Source organism: Lepidochelys kempii, chromosome 3 (assembly GCF_965140285.1).
Source record: "Lepidochelys kempii isolate rLepKem1 chromosome 3, rLepKem1.hap1, whole genome shotgun sequence".
Classification (NCBI taxonomy): Eukaryota; Metazoa; Chordata; order Testudines; family Cheloniidae; genus Lepidochelys; species Lepidochelys kempii.
In genome coordinates, this window is record NC_136382.1 from 31,853,182 (window position 1) to 31,877,281 (window position 24,100).

The 24,100-nt window shown below is 41.2% G+C and overlaps 1 protein-coding gene across 1 annotated transcript in view; it reads right to left on the reverse strand.

Moving 5' to 3' along the window:
• Nucleotides 1–887: 887 nt before the first annotated feature.
• Nucleotides 888–24,100, reverse strand: part of GRHL1 (grainyhead like transcription factor 1) — a 59,428-nt gene continuing 36,215 nt past the window's right edge. The window contains exons 9-15 of the mRNA XM_078851955.1: nt 15,898–15,985; nt 12,755–12,894; nt 12,244–12,281; nt 11,774–11,862; nt 9,519–9,604; nt 5,996–6,060; nt 888–3,185 (exon numbers count right to left, since the gene is read on the reverse strand). Of these exons, the coding sequence (XP_078708081.1) occupies nt 3,071–3,185; nt 5,996–6,060; nt 9,519–9,604; nt 11,774–11,862; nt 12,244–12,281; nt 12,755–12,894; nt 15,898–15,985 (621 nt within the window). The 3' untranslated portion in view covers nt 888–3,070. The remainder of the gene's footprint in view (nt 3,186–5,995; nt 6,061–9,518; nt 9,605–11,773; nt 11,863–12,243; nt 12,282–12,754; nt 12,895–15,897; nt 15,986–24,100) is intronic.

A 24,100-nucleotide genomic window follows, 5' to 3' on the forward strand; every position in this document is an offset into this window, starting at 1 on the left:
ACTCTGTGGCTAAACAGAGATCTTCACGCTCCAGCCCACAGTCTGGCACTTCTCATCCCGGACAAGATAAGGAAAGATCCATTCATTCAGCTACTTAACTGTAGTTCTACACAGGCTTCTGTCAGCTCCCCTAGGAAAGCCAATGGTACCCAGTTTCAGCTAAAAGCAGGGAGAGGCTGATCCCTTGAGAAATGGCATGACTGGTAATGTCCAGTGTTCCATTCAGGGCTACTGGGCTGTAAAGTCTCCAGCTGGACAGAATTACGTTTGCAGAGGTACCAAACTGTAAACAATGGGCCAATTGCGCTTACCAAAGTGCAATCAGGCGCTGCAAATTGGTGCTTATGATGCAGCAGTTCTCCACTTTTTTTTTTCTTTTTTTTGCCTTCGAGGACAGGCTGAGAGTTTAGAAAACGCTTCCTAGAGGCTATACGGAAAGAAACATCTTCTGATCTTTTATTTTAAACCTCTCAGTTCAATTAAAGAACTATATTAGTGACAGCAGAACTCCACAGTCATTAGAACAACAATGGGTGAAATCCTGACTCTACTGAAACCAATGGGAATTTTGTCATTCATTTCAATGGAGCCGCCCAATAATCCTTTACCTTAATAACTGTCAAAATATGCATGCGTACGCACATGCACACACTCTCTCTCAAGTGATCTATTTGGCTTGAAACCAATAAATATTAAACACAGTTTTGGTGTTCGCTATGAGGAGATAAAAACAAAGCAAGGGGCGCCTCTGTTGGCTGATATCTGTAAGAGAAATTAGAAGGCAAGGTTGTTTTTTTTTTTGTTTTGTTTTAAAATTGCATGTTAGTCACAGCAGAAGGGAGGCTAAAATTTGTTAATTACATGAGAGTCTCGTAATTAGAAATGGACATATAAAATTTAATAGCTTTGGTTTAAAATATATCTTCAATTATACAATTAAAAAAAAGCAAAACAGTAGGCAAGACCAAAAACTCCAGTTTGATCAAACATACAACATTGCTATTATAATAAGACCCGTTTCCCAGAGTATTTTATAGTGGAAAACAATCCCTAATTTAAGTCACATACTTCGTTAAGGTAACAGTACAAGAAAATCATATCAAGTCTACATCTACAAATGATCTAAATCTACTTCCCTAGCCCTAGACTGATTCTGTAATAAAACTTCCACTTCCAATAAAAATGAATTTGTATGTCTACATGAGTGTATAAGAATTCCCTCGCCACAGTAACATTTCCCCCCGAATATATAAATGGAAGCCCAAATTACAGTAAATTCAGAGAAACTTGAGTACAACAGAGTTCTGTTTTTTTCTTAAAACCAGGACGTGCTTAGGAGAGATTACATGCTGGTGCAGTCTCATCAATATGCCCACAGCATTACAGACATGTTTCTTTTTTAGGTTTGAGTCCTACAAGCTGTCTGCAGTCTGCAAAAGCACTGAGCACTCAATGTTTGCTGAAAACTTGTACAGAGAGATTTTCACACAGCATGGAGAATATGGAGTGCTCAGTAGGTCAGCAAAACTCTGTCCCTGCACCAAATTGATCACTGAGGAATAATGGAGGGGTAGCAGGCCTGGTGCTGGAAGACGGGGGAATAGAGTAAAGGCTATGATACAATGCATAGCAGCAATTTTAAATATTTTTAATATTAAATATTTTAATATTTAACAGTGTTTTGGTCACAGGCAGCCACTGCTCAGTTTCTCTTCCCACAGCTGCAGGCTTGATGCTTCACGATGAACACAGAGCATGGTGAGCTTGCCAGCCTGCAGGGCCCACTCCCCAGACACCTACTTGGATTGTGAGCATTGTGCTACATGGCCATACTGGTGGCTTGGGCCTTAATCTCTCAATCCTTATCTATTCACCTGCAGGATCAAGTTCTCAGGATCACAGGGTCTGCCAGACTGGATCAGCGTACTGGCTCATCTAGTCCAATATCTTGTCTCTGACAGTAGCCAGCACTGGATTCAGAAGATGGTATGAGAAATCCTGGAGCAGGCAGTTACGGAATAGCTGGCCGTAGGGAAAACTTCTTCATAAACCCAAGAGGTTGGCTTATTCCCTGGAAGCACAAGCACACAGCTCCTCTCAGGTTCAAGACTGAGAATACACAATCTTACTACAGGTACAGAATATGAGTAACACAGCCATTGTAGAACTTTATTTGGTAGTGTACAACACAAACCTAACCCACCACACCTCACGGTGTACAGAGTGGTCTGCTGTACGGTAAGCATCATTCCTTCTGCTTGGGAAAATCCTCTTTAAACAAGTCATCTCTGTGCGTTCTATGAATATAGAATGTGTGCTCAGGTTTGGCGCATACTAGGCTTTTAAATAGCTGGTTGCCTGTATAGAGTATCCTTTTAGGGAGGGTTCATTGCATATATTCACTGTATATACATGAACACCATATTTTTTGTATATATTATATATGACTCCTATGTACACATTTACAAACCTTCAAAAATATATTGCACTTATATACAATACAGCTTCATGTCAAATGAGTTCACACAGCAACTTAGGTAAGTTCTTCATGAGCAAGGCAGTTTTACATTCCCGCAAAAATTAAACAAGTGATTTCAGCAACATGCCCTGTTCAGCAGTAAACATTATTGAGTCTAGTCTCCCATAAGCATCAATGAGAGTTGTGCAGCTGCATCTACAAGAGAGCAGTCCAATAAGACACTATCAGCTGATAGGCTCACATGAATATTTAATAGATAAATAGAAGTTAGAATATCACCACTATTTCAAGGCTTCTCTCCCCATCCCCATTTGCTAATGTTTTGTACATAAATATTATTTAATTCCTGATATCTTTGTTCACTCATTTCAAGTGCACTGAGTTATGAGCATTGTTTTGTCCTTTGGGAAGAACAAAAATATGACTGTATCAACTTTGCTAAATACACAGTGCTCCGATCCCTGGAAGAACTGAACTCATTGGGTTTCTTCTAGAGAAAGCGATTAGTGTGTTACCCGGAAGACTAAATTACAGAAAAATGTTCATCTGAGACCTTCATTTAAAATCCACAGAGGTTCGATGGCTTTGGTCTTAGATCTCAGTGAGAGTGAGCTTGTAAGATCCTCCAGTCTCTTCAATCTGTAGCTGGAAGGTGTCTTCATTCGAATAGTGCTTCACAATATTGTCGTCCATGTTGATCAGGATTCTAGAAAGTAAGGCTGGTAAGTATTATAGTTTAAAGTGAAGAAGTTACCAGAAATGCATTAAGTGTTTCTGATTTAAAGCTAAGAGAACACTTCTGGACTGCCCAGAAATAACTCGGGATCTCTGCTACCCCTCTTTGACCCTTCATCTCCTATCATGGTTTAACTCAGTGCTTCTCAACCAGAGGTATGTGTACCCCTGGGCGTATGCAGAGGTCTTCCAAGGGGTACATCAACTCATCTAGATATTTGCCTAGTTTTACAACAGGCTACAGAAAAAGCACTAGTGAAGTCAGTACAAACTAAAATTTCATACAGACAATGAAATATTTATACTGCTCGACATATTACACTGAAATGCAAGTACAATATTTATATTCTTATTGATTTATTTTCTAATTATATGGTAAAAATGAGAATGTGAGCAATTTTTCAGTAATAGTGTGCTGTGACACTTGTATTTTTATGTCTGATTTTGTAAGCAAGTAGCTTTTAAGTGAGTTGTAACTTGGGGGTATGCAAGTCAAACCAGACTCCTGGAAGGGATACAGTAGTCTGGAAAGGTTGAGAACCACTGGTTTAACTGATCTAATCTGCTTCAAAAGTTACTGTTGTGGCTTGAAGCCACACTTACAAACCACTGTCACAATCTGAAAGAGCTGCAAGACCAGCATGTGGGAAATGGAGGGAGAATGATCTCAAAAATGATAAATAGAGCTGGGAGAGAGTCACACACACAAAATCGCCTGGTTGTGACACTCACCTGAATGCAAAACACATGGGAGAACCAGGTCCAAGACCATACTCTGTCTGATTCCACTTTGTATAAATAATTAAATATTCACTGGTGCAGGGACTTGGACAGGGGTCTCACATCCCAGGTGAATGCCCTAAGCACTGGACTAGAGAGTCAGTCTCTCGCTTTCTGTCCCAATGAATATTTATTTATTTATGCAAAAAGTAGAACAACTCCAACAGGAGAGATGGAGACAGACTCCATCCCAGAATAGCCTGGGGGATAAGGCACTCACCTGGGATGCAGGAGACGCAGGTACAAGTCTCTGCTCTGAATCAGGATGCTGGAGGCATCCCAGGCAAGTGCCAAAACCACTGGGCTTTGGTTATTCTCGGGTGCGGCCTCTATATTTTTGCAGAAAATATCAAAAGGTCTCAGGTTTGTCCCACAGCAGAACAGGAAATTTTTTGAGATCTTGAAGGTTTTCATTGGATGGGAAAACCTTTTCCAACACAGCACTCCTGACCCACAATCTTTATGATCCTAACTCAGTTTCAAGACACATGGATAGTTCACAAAGCTCTGAACTGGTTCAGCTGGACACCTAACAAATATAGAAACAAGGTGGGTGAGGCAGGATCTTTTATTGGATCAACTTCTGTGTGTGTGGCTCAAAAGCTTGTCTGCCTCACTGAGATCCTCCTCATGTCTGGGAAAGGTACTCAGAGGGTACACAGCAACTAGACACCCACAGCTGGCCCATGCCAGCCAACTCAGACTTATGGGGCTGTTTCACTTCTAGTAGACATCTGGGCTTGGGCTGGAGCACAGACTCTAGGACCCTGTGGGGTGGGAGGGTCCCAGAGCTCAGGCTCCTGCCCGAGCCCAAAAGTCTAGACAGCAGTAAAACAGCCCTACAAGCCTAAGCCCACGAGGTCACGTCAGCTGGCACAAGCCAGCCATGGGTTTTTCTTTGCTGTGTAGACGTACCCAGAGTTTCACAGCTAAATACAAGGAGGAACAGGCTGTTTAGCATAAGTAGTGAACACACATTTCAAGGGACCATTCAAGGTGAAGTGGCCATTTAAACACAGCTACAACAGTGCACACAACCTAACAATTATGGATGTAACAACAAAACACAATGGGGATGGCAATTCAATTGCTGCAATCTGGATACATCACACCACTTCCTCTTTTCCTGAAATGGTCTTTATGGATACAGATGCCTGCCTAAATTGAATTGCCTTTGGTTAGCACACTTTCAATTCACACCTTTCCCAGGCAGTCCTGCTTTAGTATTTTGACTCATATGAGGACAGCTCTTTACAGCACATTCCAAAGGCATGGAAAATTAAAGGATTGAATACTGTGTCTAGTTCTGGTGTCCACAATTCAAAATAGATGATAAATAATTGGAGATGGTTCAGAGAAGAGCCATGTGAACGATTAAAGGGTTGGAAAACATGCCTTAACCTTACAGTGAAAGACTCAAGGAGCTCAATATATTTACCTAACAAAGAGAAAGATAAGGAGTGAGTTGATTATAGTCTGTAAATACCTACATGGGGAACAGAAATTTGATAATAGAGGGCTCTTCAATCTAGCTGACAGAGGTATAAACAAGATCCAATGGCTGGAAGCTGAAACTATACAAATTCAGACTAGAAATAAAGTGCAGGGTTTTTGTGTTTTGTTTTAAACAGTGAGGGAATTAAAGACTGTGGTGGATTCACAATCAACAACAATGTTAAATCAAGACTGGTGTTTTCCTTAAAAAAAAAAAAAAAAAAAAAAGATTTGTTCTAGTTCAAACAGGAATTAATTCAGGGAAGTCTGGGGTCTGTGTTATGCATGAGGTCAGACTAGATAATCAAAATGGTCCCTACTAGCCTTGTAACCAATCCGTGCATTTTGGAACAGATTTAGCATCTGTGTTGTGTATGAAGGGAGCACATGTACATGCAGGGGGTTTATAATGTGTATTTTATTTTTTTTTAAAACAGCTGGACAACATCACAAGATATCACCCTTTCTTTGGAAAGCTGTGGTAGATGTTACTTGAGACATACTCACCCTTTTTTACATTTCTTGAAGATTTTTCCAATTTTATCAAAAGGAACATCATACTTGTCAGATATCTAGAACATAAAAAGAAAACAGAGTCCCTAAATGAGAGAGACTGTAGGTCACTTTGTTTGATTTACATCATTGTATCGTGCACCTGAGTAAAAGTGAAATACAAAAACCCTGCCTTGCAAGATTGACATTCCTAAAAAGTAGCCCAATCAATCAACAGGACATGCCAATTTTTAATCATTATGATTTCCAGTTTACCAGTGGATTAATTACTAGGACAGGAATCAGAGTAACAGCCGTGTTAGTCTGTATTCGCAAAAAGAAAAGGAGTACTTGTGGCACCTTAGAGACTAACCAATTTATTAGAGCATAAGCTTTCGTGAGCTACAGCTCACTTCATCAGATGCATATCGTGGAAACTGCAGCAGACTTTATATATACACAGAGAATATGAACCAATACCTCCTCCCACCCCACTGTCCTGCTGGTAATAGCTTATCTAAAGTGATCATCAGGTGGGCCATTTCCAGCACAAATCCAGGTTTTCTCACCCTCCACCCCCCCACACAAATTCACTCTCCTGGAATTTGGGTGGGGGGGTGGAGGTGAGAAAACCTGGATTTGTGCTGGAAATGGCCCACCTGATGATCACTTTAGATAAGCTATTACCAGCAGGACAGTGGGGTGGGAGGAGGTATTGGTTCATATTCTCTGTGTATATATAAAGTCTGCTGCAGTTTCCACGATATGCATCTGATGAAGTGAGCTGTAGCTCACGAAAGCTTATGCTCTCATAAATTGGTTAGTCTCTAAGGTGCCACAAGTACTCCTTTTCTTTTTAGGACAGGAATGCAATCAATCAGTTTCAATGCTTAAATTTTCTTATTTTCACTTTGAAGTTTCTGGTCAAATTTTTCAAACATCCATATTTAAACAACTAAATAAAAGTGCTCTCATGACTGAGCCCTGAGCGAACCCTCCGATTTCAACAAACTACTGAATCATGTTTTAACCACAACTGCCTCTATCAGGTGGTAACTGGGTTCCACACCATGGTGGCTTTATGTATGGCAGAACAGGCCTTGAAGAAAACTGGCACTGGTCACCAGGGATCTTAGTTTTCCATGATAAAAAATAAAAATAAAATTCTCTGATAAAAACCCTAATTTTTCTGCAATTAAAACAAAATGCTAAACTTTAGTTTCCCTAGCCACTGGGGAGAGGGAAGGATATGCTGCCCCCACATCCCAGAAGCAATGAGGTGAGGAATGTGCATGCTCTGCTAAGGAAATATCCTACAGCTGCAAATATCCTACAATAATTGGCAAAATGAGGTCAGTATAAAAAACAGCAGTCACCTCATTAAGTATTTTATTACATAAACCACATAAACCCGTAAAACCCACAACAAAGTGGTTGTTATTGTTCTACAACCAATTTTCTTTGGCAAGTTGCTTTATCTACAGTTTTGTTTTTGTTCTAATCTCACACTGATAGCAAATACCCATCTTGCATTACGTAGTAACAGGTGGGGATTTCCTGATTTAGATCTGTTCTAGTACATACATTCTGCTTGCTCCTACATCAGGGTCTGAGTAGAACTGGGTCAATGCTACAATTGGGTCAATAAACTCTTCTTCCCCCTGTACCCCCAAAGATTAGGTGCAAATGCTTTGTAACACATCGTAAGTGCAAGTCACAAAAGCCATGATGGAATCTCAGATTAGGGAATGGATTTTGGATCCCAGGACTAAGGCTAATGAGTACTTTCACTTTACCACCTTAAACCCTTCAGCCGTCAAACCTTAACAAGACACTGGTTGGACAAAGACAAGCAAGCAAAATCAAATGACCAAGAGTTTCAATGTTTGTTGTAAATTCAACAGGTACTCCCCAAAGTAACCTCTACACTTTCCCTGTACCCCAGCAGGCAATTGGAGGAGTGGGTGATATTTTGCAATTTAAGGGCTTGTCGACACTGCACCACAGTGCAGACTATGGGGGTGTGAATTGCAGAGCGCACCAAAATTTCATGCACTAACTGCTCTGCATGGATGCTGCTGGTGTAAAGAAGGTACCTAGCTGGTGCGAACATAGTCCTGTTTGAAACCACAGACCTTTTTAGTTTGTACCAGCAGCCTCCACACAGAGCAGCTGGAGCACATTTTGGTGTGCTCTGCAATTCACGCCCTTGTAATCCAAATTGTGGCGCAGCATAGACGTAGCTTAAAAATCACACTATTGTAGCCAGTAGCAAGAGCTACAGTTAAGGGTGCACAGCAGTTTCCATTCCAACCTCTCCGTTTTCACGTTTTCACACGCTCACAACTTCCTGAACTATTCACTTTTTTAATTTACATTTTCCAGGCTTGGTCTCAGACTAAAGAAGAATTTTATTTGTGAGTGCATGTGGGCATGTCTGTATAAAGTTAAAACAAAATCCCTTCAGCCATTTTTTATTATGGATAATAAAAAAACAACAACCAGTTTTCCCATTGCAAAAATAGATATTTTGCTGTAACCCTTGTTCAAAAACACCTTGAAATTTGGCATTAACATAGTCCCTTGGAATGAGGATACAATTCGCTAGGCTTGGAGGGAAAACAAAAAGTAATGAGAGACTGATAAAAATATAAGCCATTTGGACATGCTCCAGAAACTGTTCCAGCAACTAATTAAAATGTTACCCCCAAACTATGAAAAACAGTCACAAAGTAGGACCCTGCAGATTAGTTTTGATACCAATGGAAAAATCTGAAAAAGCTTCTTCTGCAGCTCGGTGGAGAGGATCTGGATGAAAAATGAACCTAGGAGTGTATATTTTCCAATATGACTAGTGATTTTGGGTGCCTCAAGGTTTTTGGACATCCAGTCTGAGACACCTAAAAGGTACCTGATGTTCACAGAGTGCTGAGCAGCACCCATTCTTCAAAAATCAAGCCCCTTTAAGATGTCTCAAAGTTGGACACACAAAAATGGAGGCTCCTAAAATCACCAGTTACTTGAAAATTTAAGCCATGAGCTTCATCTGCTCTCTTATGCACAGATTATTCAAACTCTGAATTCTTAAGAGTGGAAAAATAGATCCCAGGCAAACATGTTTAATATTTCTAGAATCCAGCTATTCTTGACTGAGAGATCACTACTTCGAATGTATCTGGAACTACCACTAAACTCGCTAGAGCCCACTGCAGACTTAGCTGCTCCCCTGATGAGCTAAGCCCACCACAGCACCAGTGAAGGATGCCGGTAAGGAACGGTCTTTGCTTGCTCTATTTTTCAAAGTCAGCTTTAAATAGAAGCTGAGGAGTTAACTGCAGTGTTCTCCCCCTTACTCAAAGGTCACTTAGGCGGAGAACCAGCACCTACTTTTTAACTGGAAGCAACAGAAATATTTAGATGACTCAAACTGCAGCTATGATTCAAGCTCCGCCATACTTTAAGTATTTAGGGAACCAGATGTCATGCTCATGGTTTCACAGACAGGATGCAAGGTTTTATGAACTGCCCTGATACTTACAGCTTCCATTAGACCTTTCAGAGATGGTGTCTTTAGCATAAGTGCATCAAAGACTTCTTCCAACTCCTTTCGGACATACAGCAACACTGAATGCAAACCAGAGAGAGTACTTTAATATATATTTGTTCCTTGAGGACAAGGCATAAGTGAGTGTTGTGAAAGCACAGAGTAACATACATTAAGATAATGCAGAGAAGATATACACACAAACTTAGTTAAATCAAAAATGTACCTTTTATATGCTTGTTGAAAGAGTGACAAGCAACAAGACATGCAGAAGTGTCCCAAGCTCAGGTGCTAAACACCTTTGCCTTTGAAACTATCCTGCATTTGTCTCCATTTGTTAATGAGATAAAAGGCTACACTGGAAATGCTTTTAGAGAAGGCAGAGTAGTTGAACAAGTGGAACACACATCCTTCAGAGTCTCTTGGCTATGGGATGGCTTGGCCCATGCTATCTGGCTGCCTGGAGAAACTGTTAAATAAAATAATGCAGCAGATACCAGTTCAGTTACTCATGTTGAACTTGCTATTCCTTCTCTTTAGTTTCTTGCAACGGTCTATACTTTCCCCCCCATTTTAATCTTGTCTCTCCCCCTCTTTGCTTCCCCATTTCACTTCCTTGCTATTGTTCAGCAATATTTATTAGCAATCATGTTGCTCCATTTAGTAGGATATGGATCTGATTCCCCGCTCCAAAGACTGGACTGAAAGAATGAGAAGCCAGACAACCAGAGTGTCCTCCAGCTCATGGAGACGGAGCCATTACACAGAAAAACAGCCCCATTAAAAACTACATTAAGGCTGTGCAATAAGCAAATAAGAGCAGGGAAATGTGGACATGTAACAGCTTCAAAGTCCTTAATTCACCCTCTAATTACTAGGTATTGTGGCACATATTGTTTACTATGTTTGATAGCTCACTGCTCTGATGCACCTGTGATTTGGAAAAATATACTGTAACATCTAGGTCAAACGGGGTGAATTAAGCTTGGATGCTTGGAGATTTTTAATTTGGTGGAGGAGGTTTTAAAAATGAAGGCAGAAGGAGGGGGGCGCATTTAAAAGCGAACAGAGCAATAACCATCTATACAAGGGAAGCAGTGTGGCTTAGTGTACAGAGCACTGACGGACTCTGGACTTCTACTTCTGGTTCTTGCATTGGCCTGCTGGGTGACTTTGGGCAAGTCACTTCACCCCTGTGCCTCAGTTTCCCCATCTGTACAATGGAGATAATACTGGCCTCCTTTGTCAAGTGCTTTGAGGTCCACTGATGCAAGTTGCAGTGGGGGAGGTTTAGATTGGATATTAGGAAAAACTTTTTCACTAAGAGGGTGGTGAAACACTGGAATGCGTTACCTAGGGAGGTGGTAGAATCTCCTTCCTTAGAGGTTTTTAAGGTCAGGCTTGACAAAGCCCTGGCTGGGATGATTTAACTGGGAATTGGTCCTGCTTCGAGCAGGGGGTTGGACTAGATGACCTTCAGGGGTCCCTTCCAACCCTGATATTCTATGATTCTATGATGAAAAGTGCTATATAAAAGCTAGGTATTATTATAGAGCATAAATATGATGCTATGGCAGCTACCCACAGAATAAGGTCCCCATTTTATGATTTACTAAAGCTCTCATTAATTCTCATTTTCCCTTAGCAAACATCTTCATTTGTTTATCGCAGCCAGAGGGGAAGGACAGCCATATGGTTAAGGTTGTAACTGGGACTCCAGAGACATTGGTTCAGTTCCTCATCTGCCACAGACAAGTCCTTTAACCTTCTGTGCTTCACTTTCTCCATCTACGAAACGGGGATGATAGCACTTCCCTAATCAACAGGGTGCTGAGAGGTTAAAAACCATGAAAAAAAAAAAAAGCCCTGGAGAAAGTGGTACGATTCTAGCTGCGGGAAACAGACACAGGGAAGTTAAGTGTCTTGCCAAAGTTTACTCAGCAAGTCAATGTCTGAGCTGTGAATAGAACCAGAAGTCCTAATCACGAGACAAAAACTCCCACTGTTCTTAAAACCAAAAATTATGTATTTGCAAGTTTAGCTGGCTCCCCTGCTGAGGCACAAAAGGGAATATTTTCTTCCCAAAATAAGTGCTAGCAGGAGATGCACAGATGAGAATCAGATGGGCACATCAAAAGAGAGCAGACACTACCCTCCCTGACCCACCCAAAGAAAAGCATTCCTACCCCTTACCTGGCTTTCTTTCATGGCAATGCAACAAATGTGTCAAAAAAAAAAAAAAAAGTTACCTCGTTTTGGTTCCTCTGTTCTGGTCAACTTATTGGGAGGTGCAATAAAATCATCTTCAGTTATATAAGGCCCCCTCTTCATATTAGAGCTGCAATAGGGAAAGAAAAAAAAAGCATCATCAGTAGGAGCAGCCTTCTTGCCTGGAAGCAGGGAAATGGCCACGTCATGGATCTTATGATGTACATAATTTGAGAACCTGGGTAACTATTACCCTAATTACAATGGGCATTACTTTCTACACAAGTCAATACACATTATTTACAACTGCCCAGGTGCTTTGATTCTGCTGCTGCTGCTGTTGCTTATAGGTCTGACTATGGTCTGGGGCTTACATAAGGGGAGGAGTAAAACACAGAATATTAGAGTACATGGCAAGCTCTTTGGGGCAGGGACCTCACCTTCCTAGTTATTTTACAGCACCATGCAATTCAATAGTGTTATAGAATGGATGAAATAGCGAGTCTCTTACCCTTCACCCTCCAGTTCTTCTGGTGCAACTGGAAGGACCTTTAAAACAAAACAAGAAAAAATTTTGAGTATACAGAGAAAGGTGCTCTATATTCAACTATATTGGATAGTAAATGACATGGGACCATTAACTGGAACCTACCACAGTGTGTGTGGCTAGCTAGCTAGATAGCTAGCTAGCTAGATAGAAAGAAAGAGGACCTGAGAAGCCAACAATAGGAACATAGAGATCAGACCAGAGCTCCTAGACCAGTATCCTGTCAGTGGCCAGCATCAAACGCTTTACAGGAAGGTGAAGTATTACCTGCCCACAAAGCAAGTTTTCTTCCTAACTCCCATTTGTTAGGCTTATGCCATGAAGCATAAAGGTTTATATGATCACACTTAATACTAACTTTTTGCTCCCAATTGTTATACATTTAAGAACCAGCCCAGTGGCTATGTACAGTATTATTACATAGGCAGACAATGCCCCTAATTTTATATTAAGGGCACACAATGGCATCACATACATGAGTCCCACGCTGAAGACTGGAATGGTGAAGGTCAGGAATAAAAAGAACTGGCTGAGTGTCAAGATCTTGGGATGGCTTGAAGACAGTGACGTCTGTCCGCTTGTGGGAAGGAAGCATTGGCACTTTGACATCGGGAACTGTAAAGAGATATCAAAGATCATAATATATGGATATTTGTAATATATGGATATTTAAGACAATGACATGGTTGTAGCCTTACTCGTTAAGAGCAATGTATTGCTGTTAAGCAGTGATGTGCTGGGGTGGGTGTGAAGGGGAGGGTCTTCGGATCCCATTGTTAATTTCTCAGCCTAGTTTTTTTTTGGGGGGGGGGTGTGGAGAGTAGGGGAAAGTGTGAGGTTTTCCCTTCTCTGATGGAGTCACCTATTCTGGGGACCACTAAATCACCCTGGCCAAAGATGCTTATTCCTTTTGGAATGGGTCACATGTCAGGTATTTTCAGTAAAATCTTCCCAAAAGATAGCTAAAAATCCTCGCGGTTCCTCCCACACACCCCAATTTCAAATGGCAGAGTTTAAACACTACTCTACTTTCAGTGCACTCCTATTTTTTCAGGAATCTACCACAAGCCTTTCCAGTGAGTGGCAGGAAGCGTTTGCCAAGTGGCATTGCTTCCCTCCTTGGCTGGGGTTAGGAGAAAGGGCTTTTGTCTAAACGGGTAAACAAATGAATTAATAGATTTCCCCCAGTAGCTCACTCCTTCTCTGTGAGCTCATGCACTCTGGTATATGGGCATGCCTTGTTTCAATATTGGTAGCATATCACTTCTTAAAAGCGCACAGAGCTGATCAATATTTGTTTCACTTAAGAACATTTATGAAGGATGGTCTTATGGGCACAGGACTGGGAGAGTCACATCTAGGTTCTAGTCCCGCCTCTGCCACAGACTTCCTGTGTAACTCACTGTACCTTTCTGCACAGTGCGGGGGATATTTCAACCTCACAGGGGCTATGAAGCTTCAGTCACAGAGTATTGAAAAGCATTTGGAGATCCTCAAATGGAAAGCACTACAGAAGCATTGTTACTACTGTGAAGTAGAGTTCGGCAAGATGCCAACATTTTGCAGAATGGAAAGTTGTGTGAAAAATTTTGGTTCACCATTGTGAATTGAAACAAAACATTTCAGTCTAGTTCAATATTAATCTGTTCCCTTGTTAGCCACTATGTGCCTCCTGGCAATGTCATTTGGGTGCTTCTGGGATGGACCACATGTACTACAGAGCACTGTGGTCACAAGACTCCAATGATGCAGCACATCAGTTCAACCAGCGGGAAGAAACCACAGTGCATCATGGGAGATGTAGTTCAGCTAGGAAGCCTAGCCTACAGAAAATGGAGTATGAGGTATCTAAACTACAGCTCCCATGAGGCACTCTAGCAGCTCTGATGAACAGAGATTAATGTCAAACTGACCCAAAATGAAAGATTTTAATTTGGGTTGGCAAACTGAAGTGTTTTGATTTGGGTTAAGCCTGCCCAAAATGAAATATTTCATTCTGAATTTCCCATGGAAAAAAAGTTGAAAAAAATTTCAAAACAATTAGTCAAAAATTTAAATTCTGTGGGAAAACTGATTTTCTAAAACTTCAACCAAAATTTACCAACCAGCTCTATTATGGAGCAATCCATATAGATACAGCAATTGTGTCTCTGGAAGCCACTGTAATGCTTATAGCTCAAAAATAGCCAAACAATATGTATTCAACCTTAATGGGGAAATAAACAGTACATCTGGGCTCAGCCCAAGCATAGGAAGTTTAGCTCCATAAGCAGCATTTATGAAGATAGATACGAACTTCTACAAATGGGGGGTTTAGCATGCAATTACCCTTTCTCAGCCATTAGCTCTAGTACTGTACACAGTCGTCTCTGGATCCTGCTTGGGCTACTGTACTTGGGATAGGAGACACCCCCCCACACACACATACACACTTGTTAAATGCTAGCAAAGCATTGATCCTTCTTTTTATGATATATTTAAAAACTCTGCCCTCCCTGTAACTGCCCTTGAACAACTGAGTTTCCCTGTGTGATTGTGTTCTTCTGCGACCGCAAGGCCTGCATTTGCTGGGTCAGGAAACCCTGTTTAAACAAACTGTGAGGTTAATGCTTTATTGAACCAAATCAGACTGTTAAAAGCAGAGCTTCTGACAAGCACATCAAGTGGATGTAACATCTTCAAACAGCCCAGAGGAGAGACAAGGAATACACACTTTTCCTTGCTGCACAACGTGAAGGAGAAACAGGGATACAAACTTTACACCAAACAAACTCTGTTAATGTATAACTGACCATCAAAACATTGGCTCCGTAGGAGTCAACATAAAAGTATGATCTGCAGGAGAGAATTAAGAATGAAAAGCAAACAAATTTGGAAGGATATAGCTAGAAAACCTTTTGCTCATTCCAGCATCAAGCCCCTCGGGCTTACTTTTACATGCGTAGAAACAATGCCTAACTAGAGTATTAACTAAAAAGGGGCAGCTCAGCTCTAATGGGTCAAGTACAAGGCTGGGAATCAGGAGATCTGGGTTTGTATTGCAGACTCTGCCAGTGACTTGCTGCATAGCCTTGGGTAAATCCCTTAAGCCTGATTTGCAGAGGTTCTGGGTATCTCCAGCTCCTACTGACTTCATTTGGAGTTGCAGGTGCTCCACCAGTTCTCAAAACTAAGCCCTTAACATTCAGTTTCCCATCTGTAGAAACAGGGATAATAATGTTTACCCAACTTTGTAAAGTGCCTTGCACAACACTTTTCATCTTTGATTGCAAGTGCCAAGTGTGATTTCATGCTGGTCCAAATAGCACTGCCTTCTCCCTCTACTCTCTGGCTCCTAAAAGCCATAAAGTGATTGGATGTACAGTGGAGCCCACTCAGTGAGCATATAGTTTCTTTTCGAGTGAAGAAGAATTGAAGTTCCTAACTTATCTTGTGCATTGCAAAAATACAGTTCACAATCCCATATACAGTGGATTCAAGTGAAGCTATTTTATGGGAGGAAAAAAAGGCAAGCAATGACTCCTTTCTAGGAAAATTCCATTGTACTGAAAACAAAACTAGTCTGTAAGTGACATGAGGCCTACGATTTAAACACTTGGCGGAATAATTTCTACTTACAGGCATTCAATTGGGAGCTGGGGTCAGTGCACTTGCCTTTTCTTTTGCTTTGTTTTCGTTCTTCATCCCTGATCTTCCTTTCTGCTCCCTGTCAGATGACAGATTGGGGAAGAAGGGAGAAAGAAAAAAATAGTCTCTCAGTTGTTTGTTTGTAATACCCTCAGTTCAAGGACATTGATCTTTACAGAGAGAACACGTGGCGGTCAGTCTCACACTAACCACTTCATCAGGTCAGCCAGAAAATACCTCTTTTGAAATCTGTCCAGTACTTATTCCGAAGCACTGTCATCAAATCAAAATTTAATGGAAGTATGACAATCACTTGAATTTGTTTTAAGTTTGGGACTGTGGTAAAATGGCAAGTTACCACACAGTTACTTCAGCTTTTCCATACACTTAAGAGAATAGCAGTGTCTAAGATATAAAACAGCGATCATTGAATTTTTCTCTGATCAAAAATATTCCTGATGCTATAATCAAGCTAAATCCAGAACCCCTAGAGTTTTACAAGGATGGAACAAGACATACTAGCATGTTGAAGAGTCTTGGTCAGCAGCAACTGTGCCATCTTTCACAGCACTAAAATAATACAAGCATCACTTTTCATCCCTCAGAACAGTGCTAGCTTCTATGGGATCAACAAACACCTAATACAGAATAGATGGAAGCAGAACCTACCTCACATTTACAGAATTCCCTGTCCCTCCAAAAAGAATGTGACCAAAAAAAAACCTCAACAGCTAGTCAAGTTTTCTATGACGTATAAGCATGTAGATACCTCAGGAAGTAGGGATGGTCTAAGGCTCTGCCAGGACCCAATGAGATTTGAATTTGTTTCCAAACTCTGCCAGAAAATTCTTGTGTGATCTTGGGGCAAGTCACTTAGTCTGTCTCAGTTCTGTGAAACAGGGATAACAACTCTTCACTTTCTCCCAAATTTCATCTGTCTTGTCTATTTAAACTGTAAGCTCTGTGAGGCAGGAGTTTTTAAATGTATTTTGTACAGGACCTAGCACAACAAGGCCCCAGTCCCAGTGGGGACCTGTCACAGAGTGGGTAGGTGGTGCTGCTACTGGTTCTATTGCATTAATTCAAAGTGAAACAGTGATGGAGTCTCCTTAAATTAGCTAAAACCTAAGAGTAAGCCATATATAGGCCGGACTATTAACTTCGGATTCAGAACAATCATAACCAAAGGATTGGCTAGCCAAAGTGGCAGCATCCCTATGCTCATCTGCATGTGCCAAACACCTAAGTCCATTGCCTGCCCAGAACATAGGATGCAGTGGAAAATTGTGAGGTGGGGAGGAAGATTTGGTGATTTGCTTTGTAAAAGGAAAACTCAGATTGGCTTGTAAACAACGCTTGGGGAAAGGACACGTCACACCAAACACAGCAGAAATGTAGTTTCTGCAGTTAAAGTAGTTGCATTTCTGAACCATTTGCCAATTTTCAATACAAAAGTAAAAATGGAGGTCCTTGCACACTGAATTCTCCCCCAACACAATGAAATTTGACAATCTGATCAGGAAAAACCTCTCAAATAAATAATAATAATAATAGGCAACTATAAGCTTCACACAGTGTTAAAGCAACTCCGATGACAGCCAGAAGTAGTCACCTAGAATCCTCCTGTTATTCTCACCCACAAAAAATTGTGTAAGAAAACATACAGGCTAAGCAAGAAGAGTCACTTCCAAATGACTGGATTTCAGGCCAGAATTCAAAGTGTTCAGTGATTCAAAGTCGATTCTCTTGCAGTACTGACAACCAATAGCATAACTTCATCTGCTGGGCTAAGCCACTGTAGCAGAACCAGCAAAGGGTTTTTGGGCTCAACAGCAAGGAATCACTTTAACAAAAAGAAACAAAAAAATCACACTGCTAGACATCTGATAAATTAAGAAACAATTATACAACATAATGTAGGTTAATAACGGTGTTTGGACAACTCAACACATCTATAACGAGGCTGTTACATGAGGCAGTATTGTCTAGTGATTAGAACACAAACGTTCGAGTTCTAATCCTGGCATTGCCACCAGCTCTCTCTGACCTGGGCTAAATCACCCAACTTCTTTATATCTCAGTATCCCCCCCCAGCAAATGGAGATATTTACCTACCTCATAGGGGAGATATGGGATTCATTAATGGTTGCATGGCACTTTGAAGATATAAAGCTATACACAGGTACCAAGTATTCTAGTGTCATTCTAAGTAAACTCAAGGGGGTGGTGACATTAAGCCCCAGGATGGAGAACTGGTCAGTAGCCCAGGAAAGATGGTATTTGAGCTGTGGTTTACAAGACTTATCTGTTGTTTAGTGAAGCTTATGATCAACCTTTGTAACTGGTAGTGGGCTTTTTGATTAACAAGCAGTGAGTTCTGCCAAGCTAGAATAAATGTTATTTTATTAAAGCAAGGTCCCCAGATGCCTCAGTGAGTGGGGCCAGTACATGTTCCTTAATAAAGATGGGATGTGGAATCAGAAAGGCAGAATGACTTTTGGCGAGGGTGGCAAGAGCAAAGGTCAACCTCACCAGAGATGATGGGGGCGGGGGGCAGAGGAGGAACTGGCAGAGCCGACACCACAAGGGGAAAGAGGAGGAGACACGAAATTAGAAATAGAGGAGGGGAGGCCAGCCAGCTCCAGAAATAAATTAGTTCAAAGAGGAAAAAGATGACCCAATATTAGACTTGCAGGACTTCAAGGCAGCGACCAACATCTTTGTTCTATAAGGCACCCAATGTTTTGGTGCTGTGAAAGCAAGCAGCATGGATATATTCTATCATGAATAATTTTTCCTTATGTTAATGGCCTGTCTTTGTCCCCTAAAAAATGGGATGGAATTAAAAAAAAATAAAAAATACCAAGGCTGCCACCATTAACACAACCCACTCTAACTTCAAGACTGAAGGGGCACAACAACAGCCTGCAACATTAACAGAGCAGAAGTGTTGGAATGTAACAGCAGTCGAGAGTCAGTGAGGGCCAGATGGGTCAGTTCAAATTTTGCCTCAGCCCTATATTTTCTTGTTCACACAGGGTTAAGTCAAGTACTTACTGTTATTCATATGTAATATTTCAGAATTGCAATTTCTCTATTGTACATTTTTAAGACATGTACGTGTATATTTCCAATATGTATTTGAGGAAATCCTCTTTTGTTACACACCCACAACCATACAGCTGCATGGAACTTGGTTTTTAAAAAGCGATGCTGGTTCTGAGTCACAGGAGCACATTAACAGCCTCTCAAATTCCATATACAACCAAATTCCACTTATTAAGCTTTGGAACATAGGAATCTCCAGATTGGATCAGACCAGTCGTCCATCCAGTCCATATTCTATCTGTCACTGACAGCCAAGACCAGATGCTTCAGAAAAAGCCTCAGGAAAACCCTGTATGAAGCAAGAGTTAATCAACGTGGAGAGCCTCTTCCCAATCCCATCAGTTAGAGGGTGGATTATGTCCTGGAGTTTAAGGGTTCAGTTCCCTATTAAAACTTCTGGTTTGTGGGGTAGCTTTTTGTTTGTTTGTTTTTAAATCCTTAAGATTATAATTTCACTCCTGGGCCAGTTTATATCCATTTGTTCTTGTGTCCACATTGATACTGAGCTTAAATAATTCCTCTCCCTCTCTGGTATTTATCCCTCTGATATATTTATAGAGGGCAATCATATCTTCCCTCAGCCTTCTTTTGGTTAGGCTAAACAAGCCAAGCTCCTTGAGTCTCCTTTCATAAAATAGGTTTTCCATTCCTCGGATCATCCTTGTAGCCCTTCTCTGTACCTGTTCCATGTTTAAGAAGGATAAATTCAAACTGGGAGACCAGAACCAGTTGAGACAATGATAGTCAAATTTCTTTTTGAGAATTGTTACCTCATGAAAAATTGGGTTTATTTGTTAAGCACCAACAATGTGCTTAACCCTGTACAAGCCAGACTCTGTTCTGAAGAGCTCATAATTTAACAAACAGGTAGAGGAAGCGTAACAGGATCCTCAACCCTAGAGCCACTAACAGCACCATTATAAGCAGAGCTGTGCGAGTAACTGATTATTCAGGAAAAAGTAAAGGAGTACTTATGGCACCTTAGAGACTAACAAATTTATCTGAGCATAAGCTTTCGTGAGCTACAGCTGAATGCATCCATTGAAGTGAGCTGTAGCTCACGAAAGCTTATGCTCAAATAAATTTGTTAGTCTCTAAGGTGCCACAAGTACTCTTTCTTTTTGCGAATACAGACTAACACAGCTGCTACTCTGAAACCTGATTATTCAGGGTGGTGGCTGCTCTAGAAATAAAATAAAATAAAAAAAAGAGTTTAGTTCAGGTTGAACTGCATCTGAAATTGTTCAGAATTTTCAGTGAAATGAAAATTTCAGGTTTGTTCCTGAGCAGAGATTTGAACCTATGCCTACCATATTCCAGGTGCATACTCTAATCACTGGGCCGAAGCTTAAAAACAGAGGGCAGCAGCACCAACACCTCCTCTGGCCATTCTGTGAATGGCTGAAACTGTGTGTGTCAAATTTGCAAATAATTTGGAGTCAAGCAAAAGTGCATTTTTCAGCAAATAATCTATTTGCTCAAAGTGAATTATAAAATCTGCTGTCTCTTTATTATTAGCAATTCTTGTACACAGCCAGCAACTGCCTGGAGTTTTTTTTTCTGGCAGTCTGAGTAGAATGATTTTTCTCAATTCAGTGATAATATAACAACCTGGCATGGTGTACATGGCATGTCCTTACTGTGTGAAGTCTCATTAAATATGAATTAAATAATGAGATAAGCGTCTAGCAAGTAAGTAACAAGACAAGAGCATACAGTAATAATGCATATGACATATGCATGTTGCAAGGCCAAAGGCCAGTGCTCCCAGTCCTTCTGAAGTTTATGGACAGCTCACTTCATCTGTACATTGTGCAGTGGGTCACTACTATTCTATAATGCCTGGACTTCCAAACAGATGTTTATTACAGTAGAATATACAGATCCAATCTCCATGGAAAAGCTTCCCTCTAGCTGAAATCCCAGTTTGAACATTTGGCAAGGCAATGCAACTGCATGGGGGGGTTCATTTCACAGTGAAGTTTTGCTGCAGGTAAATTCCACTGTAAATATCCTCCTTGAATTGAAGTAAGCTAGGGCTAAAGGATATGTATCGGGATAGAAGGAAAGGGTTCTTCCTTATTCTGTAATATACAGACCTAGTAAGCACCTAACCCCCCCACCCCTGCAGACAGAATTGTAGGCCCTGATCCTGCAACTTGCTGCACACAGGCAGACCTGGGTGCCTATGCAGAGCCCTGGTGATGTTAATGGGGTTCACCCATGTGCAACAAAATACAGGCACATCTTTCATTGGCTGACTCATTAAGCAGATTAAGTGAGGGGATCTGGGAAGCAGGTCTTTAGAGAAGATTTCGCATTTCATGAACATCTCTTCTCGCTCTCTCACCTAGTGGGACTGCTAAACACTGAGGATGGCGTGGAGGTTAAAGAAATTCTAGGCATGGCCCAGTATCTAAACAAATACTTTGCCTCAGTCTTTAATGAGGCTAATGAGGATCTTAGGTATAATGGTAGCATGACAAATGAGAATGAGGATATGGAGGTAGATATTACCATATCTGAGGTAGAAGCGAAACTCGAACAGCTTAATGGGACTAAATCAGGGGGCTCAGATAATCTTCATCCAAAAATATTAAAGGAATTGGCACATGAAATTGCAAACCCATTAGCAAGAATTTTTAATGAATCTGTAAACTCGGGGGTTGTACCGTATAACTGGAGAATTGCTAACATAGTTCCTAGTTTTAAGAAAGGAAAAAAAAAAAAGTGATCTGGGTAACAACAGGCCTGTTAGTTTGACATCTGTAGTATGCAAGGTCTCGGAAAAAATTTTGAAGGAGAAACTAGTTAAGGACATTGAGGTCAATGGTAAATGGGACAAAATACAACATGGTTTTACAAAAGGTAGATCGTGCCAAACCAACCTGATCTTCTTTGAGAAAGTAACAGATTTTTTAGACAAAGGAAACGCAGTGGATCTAATTTACCTAGATTTCAGTAAGGCATTTGATACGGTGCCACATGGGGAATTATTAGTTAAATTGGAAAAGATGGGGATCAATATGAAAATTGAAAGGTGTATAAGGAATTGATTAACAGGGAGACTACAGCGGGTCCTACTGAAAGGTGAACTGTCAGGCTGGAGGGATGTTACCAGTGGAGTTCCTCAGGGATCGGTTTTGGGACCAATCTTATTTAATCTTTTTATTACTGACCTCGGCACAAAAAGTGGGAGTATGCTAATAAAGTCTGCGGATGATACAAAGCGGGGAGGTATTGCCAATTTAGAGAAGGACAGGGATATCCTACAGGAGGATCTGGATGACCTTGTAAACTGGAGTAATAGTAATAGGATGAAATTTAATCATGAGAAGTGTAAGGTCATGCATTTAGGGATTAATAACAAGAATTTTAGTTATAAGCTGGGGACGCATCAATTAGAAGTAACAGAGGAGAAGGGCCTTGGAGTATTGGTTGACCACAGGATAACTATGAGCCGCCAATATGATATTGCCGTGAAAAAAGCTAATGCGGTCTTGGGATGCATCAGGCGAGGTATTTCCAGTAGAGATAAGAAGGTGTTAGTACCATTATACAAGGCACTGATGAGACCTCACCTGGAATACTGTGTGCAGTTCTGGTCTCCCATGTTTAAGAAGGATGAATTCAAACTGGAACAGGTTCAGAGAAGGGCTACGAGGATGATCCGAGGAATGGAAAACCTGTCTTATGAAAGGAGACTCAAGGAGCTTGTCTTGTTTAGCCTAACCAAAAGAAGGCTGAGGGAAGATATGATTGCTCTCTATAAATATATCAGAGGGATAAATACCAGAGAGGGAGAGGAATTATTTAAGCTCAGTATCAATGTGGACACAAGAACAAATGGATATAAACTGGCCATCAGGAAGTTTAGACTTGAAATTAGACAAAGATTTCTAACCATCAGAGGAGTGAAGTTCTGGAACAGCCTTCCAAGGGAAGCAGCGGGGGCAAAAGACCTGTCTGTCTTCAAGATTAAACTTGATAAGTGTATGGAGGAAAAGGTATGATGGGATAACATGATTTTGGCAATTAATTGATCTTTAACTATTCACGGTAAATAGGCCCAATGGCCTGTGATAGAATGCTAGATGGGGTGGGATCTGAGTTAATACAGAGAATTCTTTCCTGGGTATCTGGCTGGTGAACCTTGCCTGCATGCTCAGGGTTCAGCTGATCGCCATATTTGGGGTCGGGAAGGAATTTTCCTCCAGGGCAGATTCGAAGAGGCTCTGGGGGTTTTTTGCCTTCCTTTGCAGCATGAGGCATGGGTCACTTGCTGGAGGAGTCTCTGCACCTTGAAGTCTTTAAACCATGATTTGAGGACTTCAATAGCTCAGACATAGGTGAGAGGTTTATTGCAGGAGTGGGTTGGTGAGATTCGGTGGCCTGCATTGTGCAGGAGGTCAGACTAGATGATCATAATGGTCCCTTCTGACCTTAATATCTATGAATCCCCTCCGATTCCCCTTCCACCCATGAACCCTCCCAATATTCCAACAGCACCCCTCACTGAATACAAAAATCATGGCCCAGTGTTTAGAACACCACCCTGTGAGACCCAGGTTCAACTTCCTGCTCCACCACAGGCTCTCTTGTATCACTAAGAGTTAGTGTAATGCCGACAGAACCCGGTCATTGGCAGGCAGGATCGAACCGGGGACTTCTGGAGCTTCGTGCATGAGCCTCTACTACATGAGCTAAAAGCCAGCTGCCTCTTAGCTAAGGCTGTAGAGCAGACTCATTTAACTCTCTCTAAGTGGTCTCAATGCCACTTGATGGGACAGAACACTACACCCAGGAGGTGTGGGGGTTACATTAGTTTCCCAGACCTGAAGAGTAGCTCTGTGTAGGCTCAGAAACTTATCTTTTATTGGACCAATTTCTGTTGGTGAGACATTACCTCACTCACATTGTCTCTCACATTAAAGATTGTGAGGCATTCAGTTACTATGGTAATGGTGATCACTTAAGTACCTAAGATAAATAGATGGAACACTTAAGTTTCAAGCCTTGGCCACTGTTGACAAATAGTTCTTAGGAGGAGAGAAGGTGACTAATGAGTCATCCTCTGCAGTCAGAT